Below are 27,507 nucleotides of genomic sequence, written 5' to 3'. Positions count from 1 at the left end.
TTTTTAGAAGGTAGATGGCAGTTTTGCTTTTTATAAAAACGATTCAGAAAAACTTTAAAGAAAGAAAATAGATGAGTGCTGCCATCTACCTTCTAAAAAGCTCGGCTATATTGATTTTATCGACAAATTTTTTCTCATGCATTTTAGGTTATGTTTATAAGCTGTCACTTTTTAATTATCGAATTGCACATTGTCTTTGATTTTCTGTTATTTTCATTTTCAAATTAAATAGTGAAATGGTCTCCGCAATTGTACTATTACCAAAATATCTGAAAAAAATTCCTTTAATTTTGAGTCGATTCAATTCGGCCATGATTGATATAAATTGATTAAATTTTTTGCATCAAAAAATGAGACCGTTTCGTGTATCATTTCTAAAAATGATACACAAAACGATCTCTTTTTGATATATAACTTATGTGCATCAAAACATTGCAATAGAAAAAGATACAACCAAGTTTACTGTGAAAAATTTTTATACAGATCGGAAAAAACCTCAGCTTTCGTTTGCAATTATTTATTTTAAAAAAATACACACCGATTTTAGTGAAAATAGCAAATTTATGTTTAATTATAGAAAATCAAGGTCAAAATTAAAAAATTTAAAAAAACGAAATTCACGATTGGAAAGAGCATAAAAAAACCATCAAAAAACATAATTGCCAAAATTTTTTTTATTGCAAGTCAAAAACTTTTTTGGGAATATTTTACTATCAGGTAGGACAACAATTTCCCCAAGTTTCACTTTTTTTCGAGAAATCAAGTTTTTAACTCAGGACATTACACGTAAAATGCCACATATATATGTGCATGTCCGCATGAAAAGGGACCACTTTAGTTTCTTTCATAAGTGCGATATTTGCATTAATGTTCACGCAAAAATAATCCTTATTGTAATCGACAAAATTTGTCCCTTTTCATGCCGACGTACACATGTTTGGTTAGAAAAAAATTTCTTTACGATGTGCCTGAAATTCTGAATGATCAAATGAACGAAATAATTTTTGTGATCAATAAATTTTATTAAAAATTACTACATCAATGAAAAATAAAAAAAATGCATTAAATATTTAATAAATTATTTATTTTTTGGAAATGAAAAGCATTATTTTATAATTAATTTTAAATTAAAAAAAAGTAGTAAACAAATTTTTTGTTCATTTGAACGTTCAGAGAACTTCTGATATATATTCTCTGCGTAATTAAAAAAATGTGAAAAATTGATTTTTTCAATTTTCTTTGTAAATATCAAATCAATGTGGCTAAAATTTTTGGAGATAGTGTGTTGTCATAAACATGGTTTATATTTAAATTTTGGTCGAGTTTCTTTAATTAATTTTTTTTAGAAAATTAAAGTGTCCCCCATTGTTGGTCACTCTCCTCTATATAATTCATAATATAAATTACAAAGAAAAAATTTTGAAACTCTCAGTTTCGCATTTATATATAATGAAGTTTGCATATTCAAGGCAAACATGAGCGTTTTGTTCTGACGCCAAGAAGAGGATATGATAGATATTGCCCTTTAAGTTCAGCTGTGATTTGAACTAAATATTCCTTTCCTGGTTCAAGTTTTCTCACAGTAAATGGTAATGCCCTTTCTTTTGAGATACTATTTTTTTCCTCACATTCCTGATATGTATATTCCGATTGTCGACGTCGACGTTGTAATCCACATTGATCAGGAAATGTAACACTCGATATTCCAATTGGTCCACGTGCTTCGCGTACCAAAACACAATATTTCGCTGCTCCCGCTGGTTCCACGCCAACTGTCACTTGATGACATTTTCGCATTGATCGAAATTCCCATGGCACACTTTTTGATGACAACTATATATTTATATATCATCAGAAATTAAAAAAAAATTTTAAACATGAGACACTTTCATATGTGAAAAGACTCGGATTTTTCTCAAAATTCGGTAAATTTGTAGTGGTACTGATGTGCTAAAATGAATGTGTAAAAATTTTGAATTTGAAATTTTTAAATATTTTTGCAGATAATTACACTAACAAATTTTAGCGATTTTAGCCATTTTTTTTTTACTTTTTTTGCCACTTTTTTAGTTATAAGTAAAGCGAAAAAATATTGCTAAAATTTGTTATTGTAAATATGTGCAAAAATATTTTAAAAATGTCAAATTCAAAATTTGTAAACTTATTTAACATCATAACTACAATTTATCGAATTTTGAGAAAAATCCAAGACTAAGTAGTAATACTAAGTATTATTTTAAATACATAGAATTGATCCGATTTTAAGTGAGTTTTTGGTGTCACTAATTACAAATTTAATATTTGCAGATTTGTAATCAACACCTCTCTGAAGTTAGCTTCTACGCTCAGCTCTGAAAATTGTTTTTCGCAGAATAATAAATTTCAAATTATTTTTTTTTTTAATTGTTCATTCCAAATAATTCCTTGAAAGATACTTCTCAAGGCATTTTCAAAAACGTTTTAAAAAATGTTTTGATATTTTTGGTCCCATAAAAAATAATTTTCGAGCGTCGACGCCAACTTCATGGAGGTTAATCGGAAACACTGAAAAGTCCAGAGTAAATATACATCTAATAATAACTAATGTAATGTGATGATTTTGTTTTAAATTAAAATTTTTTTTAAGTATCCCTAAATTTTGTCATTTTAATTTTTGAAATTCAAAACAGTTTTAACGTTTTTTTTTTGTATATAAATATCATACCTCTGGATATGAAATTGAACCTTCATCTGTCGCAAGAACTTTGATGAGAGATATTTTCTCGTGTGGAGTTGCCGAAACTCTCAAAGTATATTGTTTTCCTGGTGGTAATGGTGGTGCTTTTATTGCAGCATGGCCAATTACTTCTGCGACCTGAAGTAGTAAGAATAATTTTATATAGTAATTAAAAACAGTAAAACTAATAATCTAATTATTATTATTTTTATTGTAAGAAAGGAACGCATGTATATATATATATATATATATAATATGTATAATCTCTAAATTCTATTTTATAAAGACCAAATTCATTTCAAATCCGGTAGGCTGAAACGCCGTTTATCTAAAATTTAGGGAAAAAAAACTTTAAAGTGTTATAACTTTCAAAGTAATTTAGATGTCTCATTTTTTCTTTTTGCATTTGAAAGAGCTTTCATTTTTCTTTCAATATCCGTTGGAAAAATTAAAAAATGTTCAAAAATAACAAAATGGCGGCCATTTCAATAAAAAAATTTTAATTTAAATTACTCAAAATTTTTTTTTATTGAAATGGCCGCCATTTTGTTATTTTTGAACATTTTTTAATTTTTCCAACGGATTTTGAAAGAAGAATGAAAGCTCTTTCAAATGCAAAAAGAAAAAATGAGACATCTAAATTACTTTAAAAGTTATAACACTTTAAAGTTTTTTTTCCCTAAATTTTAGATAAACGGCGTTTCAGCCAACTCTCTAAATCTGAATTAGTAAAAATGTTTACTAATTGAAATTAGTGACTCACTTTTTGCTTCTGAATTAGTAAAATTTTACTAATTATTAGTAACTTTTACTAACAATTAGTAAAATTTAACTAATTCTAAAGCAAAAAGTGAGTCACTAATTTCAATTAGTAAACATTTTTACTAATTCAGATTTAGAGAGTACCTGATTTGAAATGAATTTTTTCTAAAGTTTATTTATTTCTATTCGTAAAATAAATTTTAATAAAATATAGAAATTATATTTATTTAACAACCAAAATTCGGTTCAATATGCATATTTGACTTCATAAAATTTGGCTAAATGGAAATTTGGCTTTATAGTAAAATAAGTAAAAAAAAAAATTGAAAATTTAATTTCAAAGAAAAAAAACAATTTGAATACATAAAAAAAAATTGTAAATTACAGTTATTGTTGATGTATTTTATTTTACCTGAGGAACAATGCCATTGGCTCTTAGTTTTGCTGTAACGATACCACCACCACATGGCAAAATATGAAACATTGTTGTTGTATTTCCTTGTGGCACGTATTGAAAATTAATTAGTCCGTCACTTTTTTTTAAATCTACAGTCGTGTATCGTCCATTGAATAAAGTTTGCGTTGGTGTTTTGCGAAATTTCAACATATCCGAGGCGACCAAATTTGATACATTATTTCTCATATTGACCTAAAAATGAAATTTATTTCAAATAAAGTTTTTTTAGACTAACTTTATTTTAGAAATTTCTACTATTATTATTATTAATATTTATTTTTTATTTCCATTTTATTATTTTAGCTTCCTAATAATAAATTATTATTACTAATATAATTTTCAAATAAATATAAAATTGAAAAAATATTAAATTGCTGTAAATTTTATTAAATTAAAAAAAAATAATATATATGGGGCATTCCATGTGAGATTTTTATTCAACATTTTTTTTTGTCCAGAATATTTTTTTTCGAAATCTTTATGAAAAATAAGAAAATACGTAATTTTTTAATTTTTTTAACTTGATAAAAATTATGAAAGTTATGATTTTTTTAAATTTAACGTCGTCAGGAGCCGAATAATTTTTAAATGCGTTTTTCTCTGTCCTACTAATATAGGGTCAGTCGGGGTAAATCCGAACGGGGGGTAAATCCGAACGCTAATTATTTCAGCTTAATTAAAATTTTTAAAAATAAGTTCGATATGAGAATTTTTACCTCAGATCCTCTCGAAGAGATTCTAAGTATTATCCCATTTTTTGTTTGTTAATTAGCAACAGCATAAACAAAGATAACAAGTATTGCAAAAAAGATTGAAAATCAAAGATGACACTCTTTCAGTATTTTGTCTCGTATTTGAAGAAAAAGAAGCTAAAAATTCATTTTATTATTTATAATTGTTTGTTATGAATACTAGAACAGAAACTATATTTGATTTTTGCCTTCTGTAAAATTTTATTAATAATATCAGACCGTTCGTATTTACCCAAAAAAATTGGAAAACTGGGGTAAATCCGAACGGTATTTTTAATAATTTTTTTTTACATCAAAGCCACACAAAATTGTTTTTATTTGATTACACTATTATTTTAACATTATAAAAGTACATAGAAAAAAGTTTTTCTTTCTATACGTATCCTCGTTAGTAATTAATAAGCAGAAACTTAATCTCTGTTCTCTCGAAGGAATGTTTCAATTTTTTTGCCAAATGGTTTGTTGAAAAAAGTTTTTCAGGATCTTAATAAAATTTGGTATTCTACGGTTTTTGGGGTCGCTAATTACCAATTTGAAGTCAGTTTTTCAAAATTCAAAATGGCGGACGAGAATTAAAAAATTCATTGGATTCGCTCGAAAATTGTTACTCGGGGGGTTTCAGGGTTAGCAAATTTGATCATTTTTAAAAATAAGTTTTAGGAAAGTACGCCATTTTGAATTTAAAAAATTTGACTTTTATTTTTGTATTTACATTCAATCACTCCAAAATACTTTCTGTACCAAGTTTTGCAAAAATCCGTTATGATTTGATAAAGTTATTGAAGGTTTTAATTGTGTAATGCATTTTAATTTTTAACCTGTTTGATTTTTGTATTTATATATGATGCATTATTACATAATAGGTTTATTATCGTATTTTTTTTGAGTTTTTATATAAGTTTTACAATTGCAATACTTTAAATTTATTTTCCCTAAGATTTTTCTGAAATACAGTGGCGTTCGTATTTACCCCCATATTTTAGGAAAGTTGCAAAGTATCGAGGTAAATACGAACGCTAAGTTTCCTGCGATTGTAATTTATCAAAAATTTTTTCTACCCCATAAAATTGTTCTATGGAAGTAAAGTAACAACTTCATGCACCAGAATACCGGAAGTATTTTTTTTTAAAGAAAAAACTTATGTTATTGTTGAAACTTACTAAAAGCGTTCGGATTTACCCCAGTTGACCCTAGATAAAAAATTTGTTCGATTTTTCTTTAATATTTTAAATATGTATTAAAATAAAAAACGAACAAATTTTTATATATATTTTTTGTTATCTTTATACAGAGAAAAAACGTTTTTCAAAAGTATTCGGCTTCTGACGACGTTAAATTTAGAAAAAATCATAATTTTCATAATTTTTATCAAATAAAAACATTAAAAAAATACGTATTTTCTTATTTTTCATAAACATTGCGGAAAAAAAATAAAATTGAATGAAAATCTAATGTGCAATGCCCCATATAAGAAATAACAAAAAAATGTTTATAAAAATTTTACTATATAACTGAAAATATTTTCCATTCAAGAAATGTTTTGAGCTTATAAAAAAAAAAAAAAAATTTTTAATGCTTTATTGTATTATACGCATAAAATTGTTTTTCTTTTGTCGGTGAGAGAAAAAAAAATTGAAAACATAAATATAATAGTTATGAATGAAACGCATGTATGTATATATTATTACGAAACGTTTTGCTTCTGAAATCGTTTGAAATAAGAAGAAAAGTGGTTGAGTCACTGACCACATATAGTGTAAAGTTGTAATTAGTGTTGTATTTCATTCCATGAAGTGTCAGTTTCGTTTGACGTACGCAATGCAAGCCTTCCGGTACACCTCTATATTGCTGTTCTTGAAAAGAACTTCCTCTCGTGACACGGGGACGATTTTGTAAAAAATTTTTCGCCGCACATAAAGTGGAAGGGTGATATTGTACTCCTGATGTTACCACTAAACAATAACTCGACAAATGGGAATCTTGGCTGTTGTAAAAAAAAAAAAAATTACAGAAAAAAAAACAATAAATCAAATTTTTATTATTTTTTTTTAATAATTATAAGGTATGTATATTAATAAAAATTTAATAATTATTTATAAGTTTCCAATGAAAAAAAACACATTTTTTTAACATTCTCTATACTGAAAAATAAATTTATTTGGTTCAAGTAAATATTTATATAATAATAACCAAGAAACCGATTATTTGAATCAAATAATTTTTTTTTCAGTGTAGTATTTAATATTATAATAATAATAATACATATATTTTGTCCGAATTTTTAAGACGCCGAATTTTCATTTGTCCGAAATTACAAATGGCCGAACAAATAATCGACAGAAATATTTCGGCGCAAATTTTTAAAATTGACCTATTAGAAATTATCAAGAAAATTGTGATTGGTCAATTTTAAAAATTGCGCCGAAATATTTCTGTTGATTGTTTGTTCGGCCGTTTGTAATTTCGGACAAATGAAAATTCGGCGTCTTAAAAATTCGGACAAATTAAAATTGGATGAATTGGAATTTCTGTCATTAAAAAATTCGAATCACACATAAAATTCCATTGAATGAGAATTCGATTAAATTAAAATTCTTTTAAATAAAAAATCATATAAAGAAAATGACTGTATAAAATAAAAATTCGATAGCTAAAAATTTTGTAATGTAAAAATTTCGTATAAAAAGAAAAAAATCTGTTAAATTTTAATTGGAAAATTGAAAAATTCGTCTAAAAAATAATTATATTTCTTATAAAATACTTTAAAATAAAAATTCTAATTAATGATTTTTGTTGGAATAATCATGCGCCTCATATATAATAAATATAAATACTGACCAATAATTAAAAAATAATAATTTTTTTAAATGTGTTTTTTCTTTCTTACAGAATCAATTGTGATTTAGTTTCCACGATAAAATGCGAGAGTGAAATACAAAAAAAAAAAAAAAAAAAAAATGCGGATAAAAAAACGATAATGGATATATAAAGAAAAATAGAGTACCTCTTGCTCCAAGAAACCGTGAGACGACGTTTTCTTCTGCGTTGTTGGAATCGAAGAGAATAATTGCGTTTTCCTTTAAGGTTCTCAAACGAGCCTGGAAGATGATCCAGGGCATTGGATGTTGCAAAGAGAAGAACCGTGTTTGGAGATTCACTCTTTGGGTATGGGGACTCGAGGGATTTGATCTTGAACCGGTAAAGACCTGCTCGCACTCTTGGAATTGAAAAATTCTGCGCTTCCGGGCCTTTATAGGTAAACAGCGGTGAACTCTGTACTAAATTTTTCACTGGCCATCTTGTCTGCACCACTATTTATGCAGATACACAATATTATTTATATCGTTTTGTCTTCATTTTATAACGCACTATTTTTATTTTTTATTTTTTTAATATATCATGTATTCCACGCCAAAGTGTATCTGCAATTGCATCTCCAATTTTTTTTTCTTTTAGTACTAATTTAGACTAGCTTCCATGAATTTTTTCAAATTTTTTTAACAAGTCGTTTTCGAGTTATGGAATTTTTAAAATTGGAGAATTTTCATGACTTTTAATTTTTGAATGCTCATAACTTCCTTAAAAATGCATCAATTTTAAGTCTTTTTTTCAAAATGTGCTTTAAACGTACTTTTTTTCGAAATTTTTTTTAAACGATATTACTATCAAATTTTTCAGTTTTAATGATAAAATGTAATTTTTCTCATTTGACGTAGTGCTCGAATTTTTTCAAAATTTTTTCAAAAAAACTACTTCTTTTTATACGAAACTTTTAAGCCTAGCTCGATAATGGACAAACGATATTTACTATATTTTCGGAATTTTTCAAAAATTTTTGAATTTTTTTAAAAAAAATTTGGTTTTTATTATACTACGTACTTTTATGTATTTTAATGCGCTGATTACGAAAATCATAGTGACAATACCCAATAATTTGATTTTTATAATGAAAACCATAAAAAAGTCCCAAAATTTATGGTTTCTTTCGTTTATTGGGTAAAATATACAAAATTAAAAAAAACTTTCAAATAAAAGTTATAGATCTTATTGAAATAAATTTTTTTTATCTTATGCATTTTTTTTAATTTTGTATATTTTACCCAATAAACGAAAAAAACCATAAATTTTGGGACTTTTTTATGGTTTTCACCGTAAAAATCAAATTTTTGGGTTTGACACTATGATTTTCGTAATCAGCGCATCAAAATACATAAAAGTACGTAGTATAAAAAAAACCAAAAATATTTTTAAAAAATTCAAAAATTTTTGAAAAATTCCGAAAATATAGTAGGGGAATAGTGTCAGGGTTGGACACTTGGCTTTTTTTAAATAAGAACACTAGCGCCACCTGTGTGCGTACGTGACGAATCTTCTAGTAGTGTAACCTAACTTTTTGTGGCATTACATTTTTGGAGAATCAAAAGTAGCGTCTCCTGTGACTTCGGTGCAATCGAAGAGAGAAAAAAAGTTTTGTTTGACTTGTGAATAAACCTAAAAAATGTGTAAAAAAAGCAAGAATTCGGCAAGGTAAGCTTATTGAATGTATTGTGGGGTACATAATTTAAGAAGAAAAAAAGTGAAAAATCGAATCGCGACACATGTCTGGTTATGGCTAGCACAATTCGAAAATGATGCTTCTAGTTAGGGTTGGACACTTTATACAGTTATGGTTGGACACCCATATTAATTATGAATTTGACACAATTTATAAATAAATATACAAATAAATTTTATTTTATTGATATTTCAGTGCAAAATTGTGCCAAAGATATTAGAAAAATAATACTTAAATTGTATAAATTTTGTTCATCATTTCATTGAGTTATTTGGAACAATAAAGCGTTATTTTTTGTAATTTGAGTTCATTCCTTTTTTAAACCCATGAAGCTTTACAATTTGTAAACAATAAGTAAAGATAAACATGAAAAAATAAGAATAAAAAACATTACAAATGTTATTTTACGTTTTTACCAATAATGCGTTTCGATTTTCAAAAAGTGTCCAACCCTGACTGAAAAGTCCAACCCTGAATAGATTTTTTTTTTTAATTTTTATAACTTTTTTAATTTTGGATCAATCAATTTACTGTCCACAGCAAAAGTGTTCCTCTTTTGTAGATCTTTCCACCCATATACCACAATTGACTGAATTTATCTAAACAAAATATTTATAAACAAAAAACCAAAACTGTGTCCAACCCTGACATTATTCCCCTAAATATCGTTTGACCATTATCGAGCTAGGCTTAAAAGTTTCGTATAAAAAGAAGTAGTTTTTTTGAAAAAAATCGATCAGTACTTCAAATGGGAAAAATGAGTTTTTATCATTAAAACTCAAAAATTTGATAGTAATATCGTTTAAAAAAAATTTCGATTTTTTTAAAAGTAAGTTTAAAAACACACATTTTAAAAAAAAGACTTTTAAAATTGATGCATTTTTAAGGAAGTTATGAGCATTCAAAAATTAAAAGTCATGAAAATTCTCCAATTTTCAAAATTCCCTAACTCGAAAACGGGTTGCTAAAAAAATTTGAAAAAATTCATGGAAGCTAGTCTCAATGAGTGCTAAAAGAAAAAAAAATCTTAAAAAAATCAGAGATGCAATTGCAGATGGACTTACACTTTGGCGTGGAATACATCATATACACTGAGAAAAAAATTATTTATTTGATCCAAATAAATATTTTTTAAATAATTGTTATCAGTATATATATATATGTAATAAAAAAATTGTAATAAATAAATTAATAAAAAATGAATAATTAATAATAAATAAATTGTAATATGATGAAAACAATAAATTATATATGTTTATTTATTATTATCAGAAAAGTTATATAGAAATTAATAATTAATGGAAAAAAAAGTGAAAATCGGTTAATGTGTTCCAATTGCAATAATTATATATTCACGATGAATGACCTTGGCAAATAAATTTCCATTTCCTCAAGTGATTAATTGCCTCTTTCTTCTTTTAAGTCCATTAGAAGGTTCCGCGACGAGGCCGAATTTTATTTAGTCTTGACAATTTGAAATTCTAATTTTGTCACGATCCACGAAAATAAGTCGCCTGACTTGACTGAAGACGGTCTAGACGGTCCGAAATTATTTGAGAGCGGAGTCCGCACGTAAATCCTCGGATTCACGTGACTGAATGACAGTCTCTTAAAAAGTAAGGGTGGTCGCTTTTAAATATTTTACTTTCATCGCTTCCACCCTTTCTCTCTCTCTTTTTTTTTTCTTTGTTTTCTCTTTTTCTTACTTTTTCTCTCTTATAGGAATATATAGATATTACTTACACGAGATAATGTAATTTACTTACAAATTAATTTCTTTTTTTGAACTATTTTTTTTGTTATAATTTTATTAGAAAAATAATAGTCAACCCCCCCCCCACTAAATTTTTACAATTTTTTTTTTAAATTGAGTTTAGGGATTTTTTACCCTTATATAGGGGAAAAAAAAAAATTTAACAAAATTTCAAACTAATACAATAATTTTTAATTTTTACCTACGAAATTTGTGAAAGAAATAATACCCTTAGTAGAAAACTACTAATTCAAATTTAGAGAGTAGAAATTTCACTATAGTGAAACACTGAACAACAAAATAATTAATAATTAATAAATAACTTTTTTCAAATAAAAAAAAATAATATTAATTATAACATATCGTCAAAAGGATAGTTTAAGTTTTAAATTTCTGTAAATTTCATGCAGAAATATTAAAAACTTTTCATTTTAGAACGAGTTGAAATGGAAATTTCTTACAAGGTACTCTCTACATCTGAATTAGTAAAAATGTTTACTAATTTAAATTAGTTACTCACTTTTTGCTTTACAATTAATTAAATTTTACTAATTGTTAGTAAAACTTACTAATTCAGAAGCAAAAAGTGAGTCACTAATTACAATTAGTACACTCAGAGAAATGGTATATTTGTCTCCGAGCCTACTAACTCATTTATTTGTTGCAAATATATTTTATTTCATTGAAATAAAAAATTTATTTGAGCCAAAGAAAAATTTATTTCTGACAAATAAAATTTTTATTTACGCCAAATAAATAAGTTAGTAGGCTCTGAGACAAATATACGTTTATTTAATTCAAATATATTTTATTTGGTTCAAATAAATCATTTCTCTGGGTGTATAAACATTTTTACTAATTCAGATTTAGAGAGTAATAATATTAGAATTTTTTTATAAGTCAATTTTTGAGGTGTCATGGGCCAACGAATCTCACCGCAGAAATTTTTTGTGAGGTTCTAATAAACGGCCACTCAATATATTATTATTTTTTTTTTGCATTAACACAATTTTCTATAGTTAATTTAAACAAAATTTATTTAATCTAAATAAACATTTGTTTTATTTTAATTTCACAAAAATTTTTCAAACCAATTTAACCAATAGTTTGGTTATAGCAATAAATTTATTTGGTTTTTTTTCGTAAAAAAAATTTTTTTTTTTCATTTCTAAAATTTTGCTCAAAAAATAAATAATATAATAATTATATATGCACAAATAATAGTTTTGAATAGCAATTGGTTCGAGAGAAAATTTTGAAGGTGAAATTGTAATTTATAACTATACACTTTTATCATGTTTTGTGTTTAGCATATTAAATTGTATAGTGCCTTAGGATATTATATATATTTAGTGTATAGGTAATATATATGTATATGTGAAGACATGGTCTTTTTTTGGGACTCACATTTCGACCCTTCGGTTTGTTGATCTTCTTCAGGGGGGTCAACATAACTCACTGTCCAGGATATAGGCCCACTGCAAGGAGTGACAAGCAAGGTCAAAGGAGGCCCTTCGCTTGGACTGAGATAGAGGAATCTGTAATGATTTCATCTGCATCCAGTATGATATTGCCATTCAGTTAATGTTAAAAGTGAATAGAAATACGAAAAAAAAATTTTTAATTTTTTGTATTTTTAAAAACAAATAATTAGAAAAATAATTAATTCAGTGAACAAATTTTTTTTTTTTTTGAATTGAAACTTCACGTGGAATGCCCAATATGGGTCATTCCATTTTTTTTATATGAGCGTAATGTATATTGCATTAAAATTGCGTCATATTTATATTGGTAATCTTTTTTTTTTCGTGGAAAAAAATTTTAAGGAGTTACACGGAGAAAAATGATTTAGCTATAGTAGCAAATATGCAGTAGCTGAAATTATAGCTGTTTGTGCTAACGATTTAGCTGATACACCAAGTTATTTGCTATTGCAGCTAGATATTTGCTATATTTGATGAAAAGTATTAGTTTTAAGGCCAGGTCCAAGTGAGGCAGCGCCATCTACATTGAAACTAAAATTTTGGAAAATTTTCAACAGCCTTTTCTTGAAAACAAAAAGGTAAAATGCTTTTTCCTTTATGGATAATTGATTATTAGCAAGATATACACCAGCTAAAACTTTTTTTGAGTTAAAATAATAAAAAAAATTTCATGTCAATAAATTAAATATGAGCACTTTTTCACAAAAACTGTAACAGTACTTTCTCAGAAATTACAATCAAAAATGCAATTTCCATTTGGAAAATTAATAAACGCTAAAAAATACACGACCTAAGATTTACCAATCACGAAAATAACAAAAAAAAAGTTTTTTAATATAACATATTTTACTCATTATGACAGCCGTTTGCCAGGTTATGTATGTCACCAGACGTTTCGCGGTTTTGCCGAAAGGAGGAGATTGGCGCTGTTGCTAACCACCTGAAATACATAATCTACTAAAGGGCTGTCACAATCAGTAAAGCAGTATCAATATGTTAAATATTTAATAAATTTTTTTTTTTTATTATTTTCGTGATTGGTAAATCTTAGGTCGTATATTTTTTAGCGTTTATTAATTTTCCAAATGGAAATTGCATTTTTGATTGTAATTTCTGAGAAAGTACTGTTACAGTTTTTGTGAAAAAAGTGCTCATATTTAATTTCATCGACATGAAATTTTTTTCATTATTTTAACTCAAAAAAAGTTTTAGTTGGTATATATCTTGCCAATAATCAATTATGCATAAAGGAAAAAGCATTTTACCATCTTGTTTTCAAGAAAAGGCTGTTGAAAATTTTCCAAAATTTTAGTATCAATGTAGATGGCGCTGCCTCACTTGGACCTGGCCTTAATCCTCAGCTGTGGCAGCTAAGGATTAGCAAGACCGTGTGTGTGAACCCCGTAGCCGGCCGGCATTACGGTGTGACGGCAGCTTTACTTTGCGTCAAAAGGAATAGACTATTAACCGAGCCATTAATCGTATAAAATTTTTGTTAAATACAGAAATATATTAGTAAGTAAATATTAATTATCATTCAAAAATGTTGAATGAACAACTTGTGCAGTTTCTTCAAAAATGGGACTTGGAGAAACGTAACGTAAACGAATTCAGTTTCGCACACTTAACCTAAAAATGAAACCATTTATTTGAACAAAATTTTTATATTTGTAATTTTTGTCATAATTCATGCTGTTTTAAAAACAGTTAAAATAGTAATAATTTTTTTCGAAATTAACATTTTTATAATTTTTTTTCGGATAAAGAAAATCAAAACTCTTCCGAGACAAAAAATTCCGAAAATGAGGAAGCATTTAACGTTAGTCATTGGAGCTAATAATTTGCGCTCGATGTTAGTTACTTCAGCTAAATTATTAAGTCTACCAGCAAACAACTATTAGCTGCGATAGCTAACAGCATCCAGCTTACATCAGTTACATCAGTTACATCAGCTTACATCACCTGAAATAACTAATAGTTAGCTATAGGAGCTAACATTTTTCTCTGTGTAGTTTTAAAGAGAATTTTTAAAAGTGAAAATTTTTTTTATTTGAATAATATTTACCTCCTTGAAGTTGGCTTCGACGCTCAGCTCCAAAAATTGTTTTTCATAGAATCAAAAATTTCAAATTAGTTTTTTAAAATTTTCAATCCAAATAATGCCTTGAAATATACTTCTTAAGGCATTTTTAAAAAATGTTTTAATATTTTTGGTCCTATGGAAAATAATTTTCGACGTTGAGCGTCGACGCGAACTTCATGGAGATTAATATTTTTCGAATTTTATATATGAAAAATAAGAAAATCTATGTATTTTTGTAGTTTTCATAAAAAATTAGAAAACACATTATTTTTGAATAAAAACTTTAGGTGGAATGCCCAATATGGGTCATTCTTTCTCAAATATTCCAGGCAAAAATTAAGAATTACTGTATTGGTTTAAAATTTTGGTAAATTGTTGACTAAAATGAGGGTAACAGATCCCTAAAATATGAGCTAATATTAAAAAAAATAGTACTAGTAGTACTACTCTAGTTTTGACATTTTAAATGATATTGTCATTTTCAAAATTCTAACTATGGTGAAAATTTTTATTGCATTTTAAAATATTTTTCAATTTTGACCTTAAAGAGCTATACTTTATCCCTCTTTATTTTTCTATATACTGTTTTCAAAAAAAAATGATCTTATATTTTAGGAATTTATAACCCTCATTTAGAACAATAATAATTACCAAAGTTTCAAGCCAATATCGAATAACTTTTAATTTTTTGTCATGGGACGTTTGAGAAAGAAAGCCCCCATACATTTATTCAAATGACTATTCTCGAACCTCATATTTCGTGAGACGTTAACGTAATTCGACCTTCGTTTCAAATATTATGAGTGTGTGAATTTAAGAAAAATCTCTTACAGGCAAAAAAAATTATACACTGAGAAAACGATAATATGTTTAAAGAATATATATAGTTAAAAGTTGGGAAAAATGGCTAAACATGGGCATTTTTCTAATATTTAAAATTCTCTTGTATGTTTATTAAAATATATTTCTTAAAGTGTGTTCAAACAGTATAGTGTAAAGATTAAAACAAATTTTAGACTAAACTATATAGAATGCATTTGATCATAAACTGATTTACTTTTCGTAGTACTTTATGCTTTACTTGGGTACTTATTCGTCTGCATGTGTCACAGTTCGTTCAAAAGTTGAGTAAAACGTATGTCCCCCACCACGCAACTTTTGCCAGGACTGAATGTGAAACATTAGGCACCCGTAAACATTTTTTACTTAAACATTATTTATAAAACTTTTTAAAAATTTGTAAATAAGTTTACTAGTAGCATTTACTTTTAATAAAGCAGTTGAAAAAGATAAAAGTTAATAATTATCAACAATTATAGATTATAAGACCATATATATTTTAACAGGGCGCCAAGTTTTTTTTATTACGCACCTGAACCTATCACACTAAAAAATGGGATTTCATAATAAGTCTTTTCATTTAATGTTAAATATTTTATTATTATTAGTTTATTATTGTTTATTTGAAAATTGAAAAAAATTTATTTTAAAACTCTGCTTTTATGTTTGTCTTATTCACATGAAAAAATCTGTTATTCTATAAATTTCAATATAAATATTCTATTTAGTTATTTACTACAATATAAAATAAATTACTATTTCTTCTGCTAAATAATTTTTAATTTTATTTTTATTCTGTTGTTTAAAATAGATTAATATTTTTTTCATATTTTTTTTTCATTTTAAATTAAAAACTTGAATGGAATTTTAAATTTCTAAACCATAATTAATTGACCGCAATATATTTTATTCTATTAAGAGTCAATAATATAATTATAAAAGTAAAATAAATCATTTATTCACTTTACAAGCGTTTCTCACAAGCTGTGAATTTTTCTGCCACTTGATGTATAAGGACAGTTCAAATCATTCCGTTCAATGTAACTGCGAGCAAAATTAGTATTTCGTTGTATGTGTGTTAGGTTAGGTTATATGTAAGCGTATTATATGTATTTGTGCTAAGTATGAAAATCAATCATCGACATTAAAAAATAATTTTTTTGACAATTTTCATAGTGTAGATAATACAGGAATCAATGCTAGAACCAACTGTCGATAAGTAAGAATGATTTTTTGCCCGTATCCCCCCACCAATAATATTTTACCTAACTTATTCACATTTAAAGTTCACATTTTACCCAACTGTTGACTACATTTTATTCAAATGTGATTTGATAATAATTAACTCACAGTATTATATTCTTTTCAAAGTGTTGCTAAAATTTTATAAAGTTTATTTTAAAAATTCATCAATTTTATTTTCACCTACTACCCAAGAAGCACGTAATATAACCTCAATATCAAGGTAATATTACATGTAAGATTCGTAATATAACGTTGTAATATTACCGGTAATGTTACTGTAATATTAGGCGCTAATATTAAGGTAATATTACAGTAATATTGCAGTAATATTATACCGTAATATTAAGGTAATATTACAAGAGAATATTACAGTAATATTATGGGAACATTTCTTTACGAAAAAAATCTACCCATCCAGGGAATCGAACCCCGAACTCAAAGCGTTTTTTATGCTTTATGAATAACTCAAATCAGTCTGTAATATTACTGTAATATTACCGTTAATATTACAGTAATATTCCCGGTAATATTACCTTGAGGCAGACATTTTAAGATCACTGTAAGATTACTGTAATATTACAGCGTTATATTACGAATCTCACGTGTAATATTACCTTGATATTGAGGATATATTACGTGCTTCTTGGGTAAAAATTTATTTTGAACTACAGTTGGTGAAATTTTGTTCAAAAGCGCATGTGTAGCCATTTTACCCAACTTTTTGAGTAAACTTTATATACACGGAGAGAAATTTATGCTACTGGGTAACATAATGATGTTAAGGGCAACCATATTTAGTGCTAAATATACAGACAGCGATATAGATTGTAGTATTTACTATCAGATGATTATAGAAATTTGATTGTACAATTTACAATCTTTGATGTTAAAAATTTTATACGATCTCTTTACGTTCTCGAGTGGCAAATATACACGAACCTAACCTCGCTTTTTTTGTAAACTTAAATAATTTCATTTTATTTTAATAAGACATTTCGATTAGAATTTAAACTTTAAACTTTTTACATAAAAAAGAGTATGTCTATTTTTTCACTCCGTCTATAAAAAGGACTTGCTTAAACATAAATATATTTATCAAACGGTACATTTTTTTCACAGAGTCAATTGAATTTGTATTATTTTACTAATTTTTAAGTTTAAAAAAAGTAAGAAAAAATATGAAAAAGTTTTTTTTCCAAAAAAAAATTTCAATAAACACATGTACATTTATACAAACGAAAAAAAAACTTACTTGATTTTTGTAATCTTGAAATTTTTTAAAAAATTTTAAGCGAGGTTCTGGTTTTGGTATAATGAGTGATATTGTATCATTGTCCAGTAAGTAAAACGATTCTTCATCAATTTCACCGTCTAAACAGCGCAAAATTGTTTTGAGGTTATAAACACGTTCACACTTCAGTCTTCGCTAATTCAATCAAAATAATAAACCTACCTCCAAAAGATGGAATCAAAGATTCCATATTCCACGACATTAATAAATTTTTAACAAACTCGTCCATTTTTTTATTCACAACTTTTTTCACTATATATTTAAACACGTGCGTGAAAACACAAGGACCGCAATTGAATAGGCGAAGTATACACCACAATCAGCGCATGCGCTCACATTTAATTTTTACAATATTTGATAGTAGTGACTACAATCCAAAAGCTAACATATTTTACGTCTTTGGGTAACATCTTGGATAGTAAAATGTTGATAGTAGATTCTTGTCAGTAACACAATGATGGTACCTTGTACAATCTTTCTTTTTACTATCAAATTCTTACTATCCATTTCTCTCAGTGTACAAAACATTTTCTCAGTGTACCAATTTATATAACAAAAATAATATTTTAAAAATAATTTTGGAAATAATTTTATTTTTGAATTTTTTTTTTTTTTTTATATAGAAAACACGTGACTAAAGAGATGTTTGCTTCCTGAATTGACCCTTGACAAGTGTATGTGTGAGTGTGTATATATATGGTTGCAGTTTGAATAGTGCTCTGATGCGTTTAACGATGTCGCGAAGCGTCGGGACGCGTCGCACGTGCTCTTACAGTTTAAAGCCAAGAAGGCTTTTCAAGAAGCCTTTGTAAAATTAGCGTCGGGACACAATGTCGACGTCGCGGCGTCTAAAGGGGTCGTACCTCGCGACCCCCGATGCTAAATTCAGCGTCGTCTTGTCTCATAGTCCTATTTGAACCTAAACTCTCTTTAAGGTCTAACGTCATTTCAACGAGACACTATATAATCTCGCAGAAGATAAACCTATATAATACGTTTGCTTTTCCCGCTTGTTTCTGTGTAACATATATATATATATATATATATATATATATATATATATATATATATATATATATACAGCGCGTCGCGCGACATGTCGTCTCGCGTCATATAAATGAATTGACATGAATCAACTGGATTTTTAATTTTTATTTTTAATATCCAAACATAATCACTGCTTTTCAAGGTGACAGATTCCAAATTTTATAAAAATTTAATGTTATAACCCATAATCATCGATCCTAAAAACCCATGAGTAATGAGTTTAAAACAAATTCGATTGATTTTTAAAATCCCCCCTCCCATATTGTGTCTATCATTTTGAATTTTTAAAAACTGACATCGGATTCGTAATCAGCGATCCATGAAACTCCCAATAAACGCGTTTTAAGCGAATATGATCAATTTATTTTTTAAATGCCCGCCATATTGGATCCACCATTTGGAATTTTTGAAAACTGATATGAAATTCGTAATCAGCGACCCCAAAAACCCCCGAGTGATGTGTTTGAAAAGAATTCGACCAACTTTTTAAATTTCGTCTGCCATATTTGATCCGCCATTTTGAATTTTAAAAATCTAACATCGGATTCGTAATCAACGATTCCGAAAACGCTTCGTAACGCCTTTTTAAGCGAATCTGATTAATTTTTTTTAAAAGTCCGCCATTATTGGATCTGCCATTTTGAATTTTTGAAATCTCCCATCTAGTTAATATTATAAATAATTGTAATTAATATTATAATTATAATATATAATAATTCAGATTATATAATTAATCATTGTACAAATATTGTTCACGATATTTCCACAATACTTCTTCTCTAGCCTAAATCTTATTTAAACTAATTTTGTATTGGACCGAACGTTATTTAACCAAATTCTTATTTTCCTAATTTTTATAAGGCGTAAATAATATTTATCTAAAAATTCAACAATAAGCAAAAGAAAAACGTTTTTTAATAAAAAATCTACGACATAAAATTTTGGATAAATAAATATTAGGCAAGAAAAATTTTTGGCAAAAAATTTGAGTTAAATAAAACTTATATCACATAAAATTTATGATAGATAAAGATTAAGACAAAAAGTAACTAGATTAAAAAAGATATTATGTCAAAAGAGAAATAGATTAAATAAATTAGCAGGCTAAAAAGAAGTTACACAAATAATAGACCAAAGTAAAATTAGGTTAACAATAAATTGGTTAGATAAATATTAAGCTAAAAAAGTAGGTTAAAAATATTAAGCCAAATAAAACTAGGTTAAATAAATATTGTGCCATAAAATAAATAAGTTAAATAAATATTAGGCTAAAAATATGTAGATTAAATAAATATTAGCCTAAAAATATGTAGATTAAATAAATATTAAGCCAAAAAAGAATTAGGCGAAATACAAATTAGCTCAAAAGAGAATGAGGTTAATAAATATTAGACCAAATAGGAATTAGGTTAAATACATATTTATTCGAAAAATAATTAGGTTAAATATATAATTTATGCCAAATGCCAAAAGAAAATAGGGTTAATAAAATTTAGCTCATAAGAAAATTAAAAGTTAATAAATATTATGATAAAAAGGAACCATGTTAAATAAATATTTAGCCAAAAATGAACTAGGTTAAATACATATCAAATCAAAATAGAATTAGGTGAAATAAATATACTAACTCAAAAAAAGAATAAGGTTATTAATTATTAGGCCAAAAAAGAAATAGGTTAAATAAATATTAAGCCGAAAAAGAATTAGGTTAAATACATATTTTATGCCAGAACGGAATTAGATTAATAAAGTTAAGGTCAAAAGATAATTAATGGTTAATAAATATAAGGCCGAAAAGGAACTAAGTTAAAAACATGTTAAGACAAAAATGAATTGGGTTAAATAAATATTAGGCCAAAGTACATTTAGTTTAAGTAAATATTAAGCCGCAAAAGAATTATTAAACTGAATTATCGGGCCAAAAATGATCCAAGTTTAATAAATATTAGGCAAAAAAATTTGTTTAACAGTTATTTTAAAACAAATAAGAAAAATAATTTGTTTTTTTTATTTTGCAAGAATAAAAAATTGCGTTATTAAAAACTTAAATATATATGTTAAAAATTGAATTATTTATTAAAATACCAAACTACCCTTTTTATAATTAGAATATTTTTTTAATTTATTATATACAAAACTTGAAAAAAAATAATATCTTTAAAATTAAATTCCTAGAATATTATTATTATAAAAATTAAATCAATTAGTATAGAAATTATATAAATATGAGAAAGATGATTTAAAATTTTTTTTTTAAATTAATGCAAATAATTTTTAATAAAAAAGTAATTGGAATGTTTTGCGCGTAATTATTGTCGATGCAAAATCGTGTTTTGATTTAAAATATATTGCATTAGACATATATATGATTTTATTCGCGGAGGAATTATATATAAAATTAGTTATTATATAAGAAAAATAAAAGATTGATAAAACCTGATCATAAAGTTGCTCAACCAGATTTGGGTGTTTTTCTCAGTTAATTGATAACATTAACATAGCACGCGGAATGCATTTATTTATTTATTTATTTTTTTTGATAAAAATATAATTTAAATGATTTCGTGCAATAAATATAGTAAGCTCATTAGTACAATTAAAATTTAATTTAGAATTTTTTTTTCTTTTATTTTAATTATAAGAATAAAAATAATTTTTAATTTGAAACATATTTGCATTTGAGCGTTAGGGCTATTTGTAATATTTTCTCTTAACGCCGTAAACTTTAGTTTCTTTTTTTTTCCTTAATGATAAGAAATTAACAAAAAAAAATTTAAAATTTAATTTCGGTGTAAAATTCAAAAAAAAAATTTTCTTGAAATTCAAGTAAATTATTATTATTATTATAAAAATATAATTATTATTTATAACCTTAAATTTTTTTTTGATACCTGGCAACATTATAATTATTGAAACTTATAATTATAAATAAATTTTTAAAGTTTTTGTAATAAAAATTTTATAACTGTCCCAAAATTAGTTAATTAACTTTAGTTTCTTCTTCTTGTGAGAAGGATGGCCTAACATAACCTCCTAATTGAAAAATGATTTTCAATGCACTGTAAAAAATCTTTTTGGACAATCACAATTTGTATTTAATGTTAAAATTTGTAAAATTACTACATTCAATAAGGTTATGTTACTACATTAAAAAAAGCACTTTTACAATTTTCTGTAAATTTACTACTTTCAAAGTGGGTAATAGGTGAAACATAATTAGTTGTTGCATCCGTCACCTATTACCCACTTTGAAAGTAGTAAATTTACAGAAAATTGTAAAAGTGCTTTTTTTAATGTAGTAACATAACCTTATTGAATATAGTAATTTTACAAATTTTAACATAAATACAAATTGTGAATGTACAATCTCCAAAAAGATTTTTTACAGTGTGCAAAGAAAATTAAAAAAAAATTTTAAAAACTACTTTTTAGTTTTGAGGTTATGTTAAGGCCTTCCTCTTTAAAGATAATAAAAAAAACAAACATATTTTTAGAGAAAAAATCAAAAAATTAATTTTTCTTCATACTTAAATAAATTATTAATATTATTATTATTATTATTATTATTATAAAAATAATATTTTATATTTTTCTAATGTGATTATTAATGTTTTTTTTATAATAAAAATTTGTTTGATTTTCGCAGAATTTATTTATTTAAATTGAATGCTTTAATGAAAATTAAAACATCAAAGAAGGGATTTTTAGTGTGATTTCATCTCTTTGCATAATAAAACATATTTATAACCACACATCCCGCACAAGGGGAGGTTTAAGTTGTAATATAATGCTTGAAAAGATATATGAGGTTCACTTTTCACTTTCAGTGAAATTATTCTCTTATTCGAAATTGTTCTATGTATGTATATATTTATATTCAGGAACAACGTGGCTCTCTTTAGGCACGTGGTATTTCTTTGACGTGTTATTTGGCACGCGTCCGACGCTCTTTGAAAATTTCATGCCTTCCGTTACTAGAGAGCATCCACCTCGAGGATGTTATTTAGCTATTTACAAATTGATACCGCGGTTAAAACTCAAATAAATCTTATTCGCCATTATATTTGTCTATTTGGACTTTCATTGACATTTAAATTAAAAAAAAAAAACAAACAAACAAAATTTAAATACAATATGAAACATTTTTTTTTTTTTTATAAAAATTTATAAAAAAAAATTTTATTTAGTTCTGCCCTCTCTGAATCTGAATTAGTGAAAACTGAGCTACTATTTTAAATTAGTAAGAATTTTCATTAATTTTTAGTCATTTTTTACTAAAATTTTAGTCAATAATTTTAAAACTACTAAAACAAATAGTAATATTTTAATAAAAATTCTTACTAATGTGAATTAGTAGCTCACTTTTCACTAATTCAAATTTAGAGAGCACTAAAGGTCATTTTTTTTATTATAAATTTGAATGCCCGTACATTGCAAATTAAATAAATATTATAATAAATAAATAAATAAAAAAAAATTGCTTTAAATAATAAAAGTTTTTTTGTGGATCAATTCATTGTTTCAAAAGGACACGATTTATTTGTATAGTTTTGGAAAAATAAATTTATATAGTAAGCAATAAAAAATAATAAATAAACAAATAAAAAAATTATTTTAAATAATAAAATTTCTTTTTTCTGGATTAATTCATTGCTTCAAAAGGACACGAATTATTTATTTAGTTTTTAAAAAATAAGTAATAAAAATAATCAATCTATTGTTTCAAAAAATACGATTAAAAAAATTAAATAAAAAGTCTAATTAAGTTTTTAAAACATAATTAATTTTGCACATGGATCTCATTAAAAAAAAAAAATTTTTTTTTTTGCCGAATTTGATAAAAACTTACATAAATTAAAATTTTTCACCTAGTCTCAACGCAGTTGTCTGAAGATATAATGAACAAAAATTTCTTTATATACTGGCACAAAATTCCAAATACAGCGAAAGTTGATTAAATTTTTATTTCGAAAAAAATCACTAAAATTAATCGTTTTTATATATATACTCACAAAACGATTATTATCTCTTTAAAAAAAAAATTCAAAAGAAATCTTTTGATTCAAATCGAAAAATTACACAAAAAAATATATAGGAAAATAAAAAAAAATTGCTCACTCAGACACGTTGTGGGGATTCAGTGTTGCTGGTAATTGATATTCCGGAAGTAGAACACCGGTACGATTGAATTCTTCCGCTTTGGTTGGCTTTTCAGATCTGTAGGGTCGGGGATTCCCCATGGCGAATCTCATTGAAAGATAACCAGCGCCAAATGCCCGGCAAATTTTTGCATTTAAAACTAAACACAAGACTAGTATAATAAACACCTTAACTGATGAAAAATTAAAATTTTGCATTATGACAAATTTGTATTTTTTTTTTTTAATATTTATTTTTATTAAAAATTTTTTTTGTTTTTCTTTATTAATTTTTCGAAAAAAAAATTATTATTTTTTTTTTTTTTGCAAAACTGCGCGAAAATTTAACGAAATATTTATATTTATTTATATATGTATATATCTATATAAGTGATCCGCCGTCCAGTAACGAAGGAGTCCGACTGTGGTCGCTGGATAAGTCGCGACAGCGGTAAGCTGCTTAAACCCATGCCATGCCAAGAAACCCCTCGCATTGACTTACACACTGCCCCGAATTCAGGAGGGGACTTTCCGTGTCCGCACGCTTCTGTTCCTCCCCGCCCCCCTCACCCCATCCTATGCAAAAAAAAAAAAAAAAAACCCATGCACTTAATTGTGGCCATAAGGGTGGTCCGATAATTCTCCTTTACCATTTTTCTTTTTAAATATATATATATGAATTTTGTTATAACTGAATAATGAAATAAAAATTTACCGATACTTTCACTATATGAAATACCTACACCTGCATAATTAATAATATATTTTTTATTACAGTTTTAAATACTATTAAAAAAAATGGATATTATAACGTGATTAAATTAACGCTTAACTAGCATCAAGGGTCCAGTAGACCCGAGCATTTTTTCGAGCTCAAATTAGAATGTGTAGCTTTTGAATATTTTTTATATTTTAATATACACTAGAACGTCAATCGAGAACACGTCAGTCGAGAACAGAGCATGGGAACACTTGAAGGGAAGTGGGGAAGCGGGTAGAATTTAGGTTATGACTGACGCCAAAGTCGTACTTGTGATTTTTAAATTTAAGGTGGATTCAGTGCCCCACTAGTGAAAATCCCCTAGATAGAATTCACATTGTTGCGTAAGGCCCTTCATACGGCCCTGAGTGTTTTTATTTTCGAGCGATAAAAATCGCGTCAATCGAGAACAGCACTGCACATTCGTCTGTTCTCGATTGACGTTTTAGTGTATTAGTTTGACATATAATCTTAGTAATTTTCTATGTTTTTTGATACAACTAACTCGATACAAAAGAATAAATTAACTTCAAAGATTAATAATTATAAATTTTTAATTTTAACCTAAAAAGTTACATTTTATTCTGCAAAATAAATAATAAAAAATAAAAATTTGACAAGTCCAGAATTTTTTAAAACGAGATTCAGTATTTAATAAATTTCATTTTTAACCTTTGTTTGACACACTGGGGTACAAAATACCCCACGTTTTTCCATTCTTACCAATTTTTCTCGAAATACCTCACGTTTTCCAATTTTTTAAAAATACTTACTTTAAATATTCTACTATATAACTTATATAGTTTTCAGAAGATACCTCTCAAGAATATGTAAAAAAAAATTGAAGTAGATATATTTAATATTTTATTTTTCATGATGATTTTTGTCGATGGGGTACAAAAAACCCCAATGTGTCAAGTATGATACTCAGAAAAAGTGTGTCAAGTAAAGGTTAAAGAATTACCTTAAATCGTTTTATATAGCTGCTAGTTTCACAAATAATATTAATATTAACATTGCAATATTATTTCAATGCCCTTTTAATTATGACACTAATTTAATAATAGAATTTAAAAATATTTCGTTGAAAACATTTTTAAATTTTCCCGCCATTCGTGTCAACTGATGACGACAAGGCTTGCAGCTTATAAAGACCCGAAAGTTACCCACCTTCAGGTCGTTGGTTAGGTTAGTGGTTAGGGTTCTTGGCTGTTGTGTTGCGCGTCCGGGTTCAATCCCCAGCTCCTCCAAATTTATTTCCGAAAATTGCGCCGTTAATGTCGGGGAAAAATAAAAGAAAGCGCAATAAGGGAAAAATAAATTTTTTTAATTTTACTTTTATTTAATAAATATTATAAAACATTTATAATAAACTTACCTTATAAAATTCACTGAAAACTTGCATTTTAATTTTACAGGAAATTTGTCTATATATCTTTAGAGTACTTTCCGGAGATAGTTTTAAAGAAATTCACAAAGCAAATTTCTGTAAAACTCAAAATTTAATATTTCCTAAACTTTTATCCACAATTTTTCGGCAAACTTAATCGGATAACTAACCTGAACTTCGCACCGCGAGTTATAAAACCGAGGACATATAGAGCTCGCCTGAACTTTCCCTGAAGCTCCCCAACTTAGTTTCCGAACTTAACACGGGGAACTCCCCGCGAACTCCCTGCGAAAAACGGTGCTGTCTGGGTAATTTATTCCTTAAAGAATAATACATTAAGAGTATAACCTTAAATTTTAAAGTCATAATATTATAAATCATGAATTTTTAAGTAAAAACACGAAATTTTTATTTTTCACAATTTTTTTAACTAACTTAAAATAAATTAATCCCTGTAAAACTAATGAAATTTAAAAAAAACATAATAAGCTACCTCAGATTAAATTTTTGTGCAAAAATATTCAATACCGGCTGTAAAATACACGTTTTTGAATACGTCGGGTCCGACAGACCCGTTGTGCCATTTTGTGTCATTTTCTTTAAATCAAATAACGATATTTCATGTTTTTCAGATCCATTTCGACGTGTCATCTTTTTGAAAACAATTTCGAGGACCCGTGTAGAAATAACCAACGTATGCCTAAAATGATTGTTGGCCCAACATTGGTCCTACCTAGGCAGCCCCTGTTTATATATTCTAAACTGGTCTTAACTTGGACTTAGCTAGAACATCTAGTTAAGTGTTAGAAAATTTTTTTTTGAAAAAAAGTGATTGAATTTAGGATTTGAAAAATATTTTCAGATAATACTTATTTCATTAATTGATAATTATTTATATGGTTTTAATTATTTATTAATTTGCAATAAATATTAAAAGACATTTTTCCATAGTTATATTTGTTAATTTATTTAATTGTTATAAATATTGCCAAATAATATATTTCAAAAATATTTTGTTGAATTTTTATTTGTTTAAACAATTTATTGTTCATAATTTATAACTTTTTTAAATACACATAGAGAGTAGCACAATTTTATAAATTTTTTACCTTCTCTTAGTAGTTATTAATTTAAAGGTTATAAATAAAATAAAATATAGAATTAAATTTGCAACAACTATTATGTTAAATTGTTTTAACAAATAATTGTTTCTATTTATTAACATTTTTCATAA

The 27,507-nt window shown here is 26.2% G+C and overlaps 1 protein-coding gene across 1 annotated transcript; it reads right to left on the bottom strand.

The window, feature by feature from the left end:
* Positions 1-493: 493 nt before the first annotated feature.
* LOC127286344 (protein NDNF-like) lies at positions 494-24,521 on the bottom strand. The gene is made up of 7 exons (XM_051312741.1): positions 24,104-24,521; positions 12,403-12,533; positions 7,692-7,998; positions 6,434-6,671; positions 3,891-4,127; positions 2,705-2,854; positions 494-1,833 (listed from the first exon to the last, which is right to left on the bottom strand). Exons 1-7 carry the CDS (start codon positions 24,340-24,342, stop codon positions 1,465-1,467), a joined length of 1,671 nt encoding a protein of 556 aa, XP_051168698.1. The 5' UTR covers positions 24,343-24,521; the 3' UTR covers positions 494-1,464.
* Positions 24,522-27,507: the final 2,986 nt, after the last annotated feature.

Source organism: Leptopilina boulardi, unplaced genomic scaffold (genome assembly GCF_019393585.1).
Source record: "Leptopilina boulardi isolate dan_hultmark-lab unplaced genomic scaffold, ZJU_Lbou_2.1 LbouV2_352, whole genome shotgun sequence".
Classification (NCBI taxonomy): Eukaryota; Metazoa; Arthropoda; class Insecta; order Hymenoptera; family Figitidae; genus Leptopilina; species Leptopilina boulardi.
The sequence above is the reverse complement of the archived record's forward strand: the minus strand, read 5'-3'. Positions and strand labels throughout refer to the sequence as shown.

Bases quoted from the DNA above. Each gene is read 5' to 3' on its own strand.
- LOC127286344 (XM_051312741.1), bottom strand. From the start codon at position 24,342: ATGCAAAATTTTAATTTTTCATCAGTTAAGGTGTTTATTATACTAGTC. The intron at 7,999-12,402 runs GTGAGTCCCAAA...CTGCATAAATAG, and splicing joins ACAAACCGAAGGGTCGAAAT to TGGTGCAGACAAGATGGCCA. The intron at 1,834-2,704 runs GTATGATATTTA...ATAAATATATAG, and splicing joins GTTCAATTTCATATCCAGAG to TTGTCATCAAAAAGTGTGCC.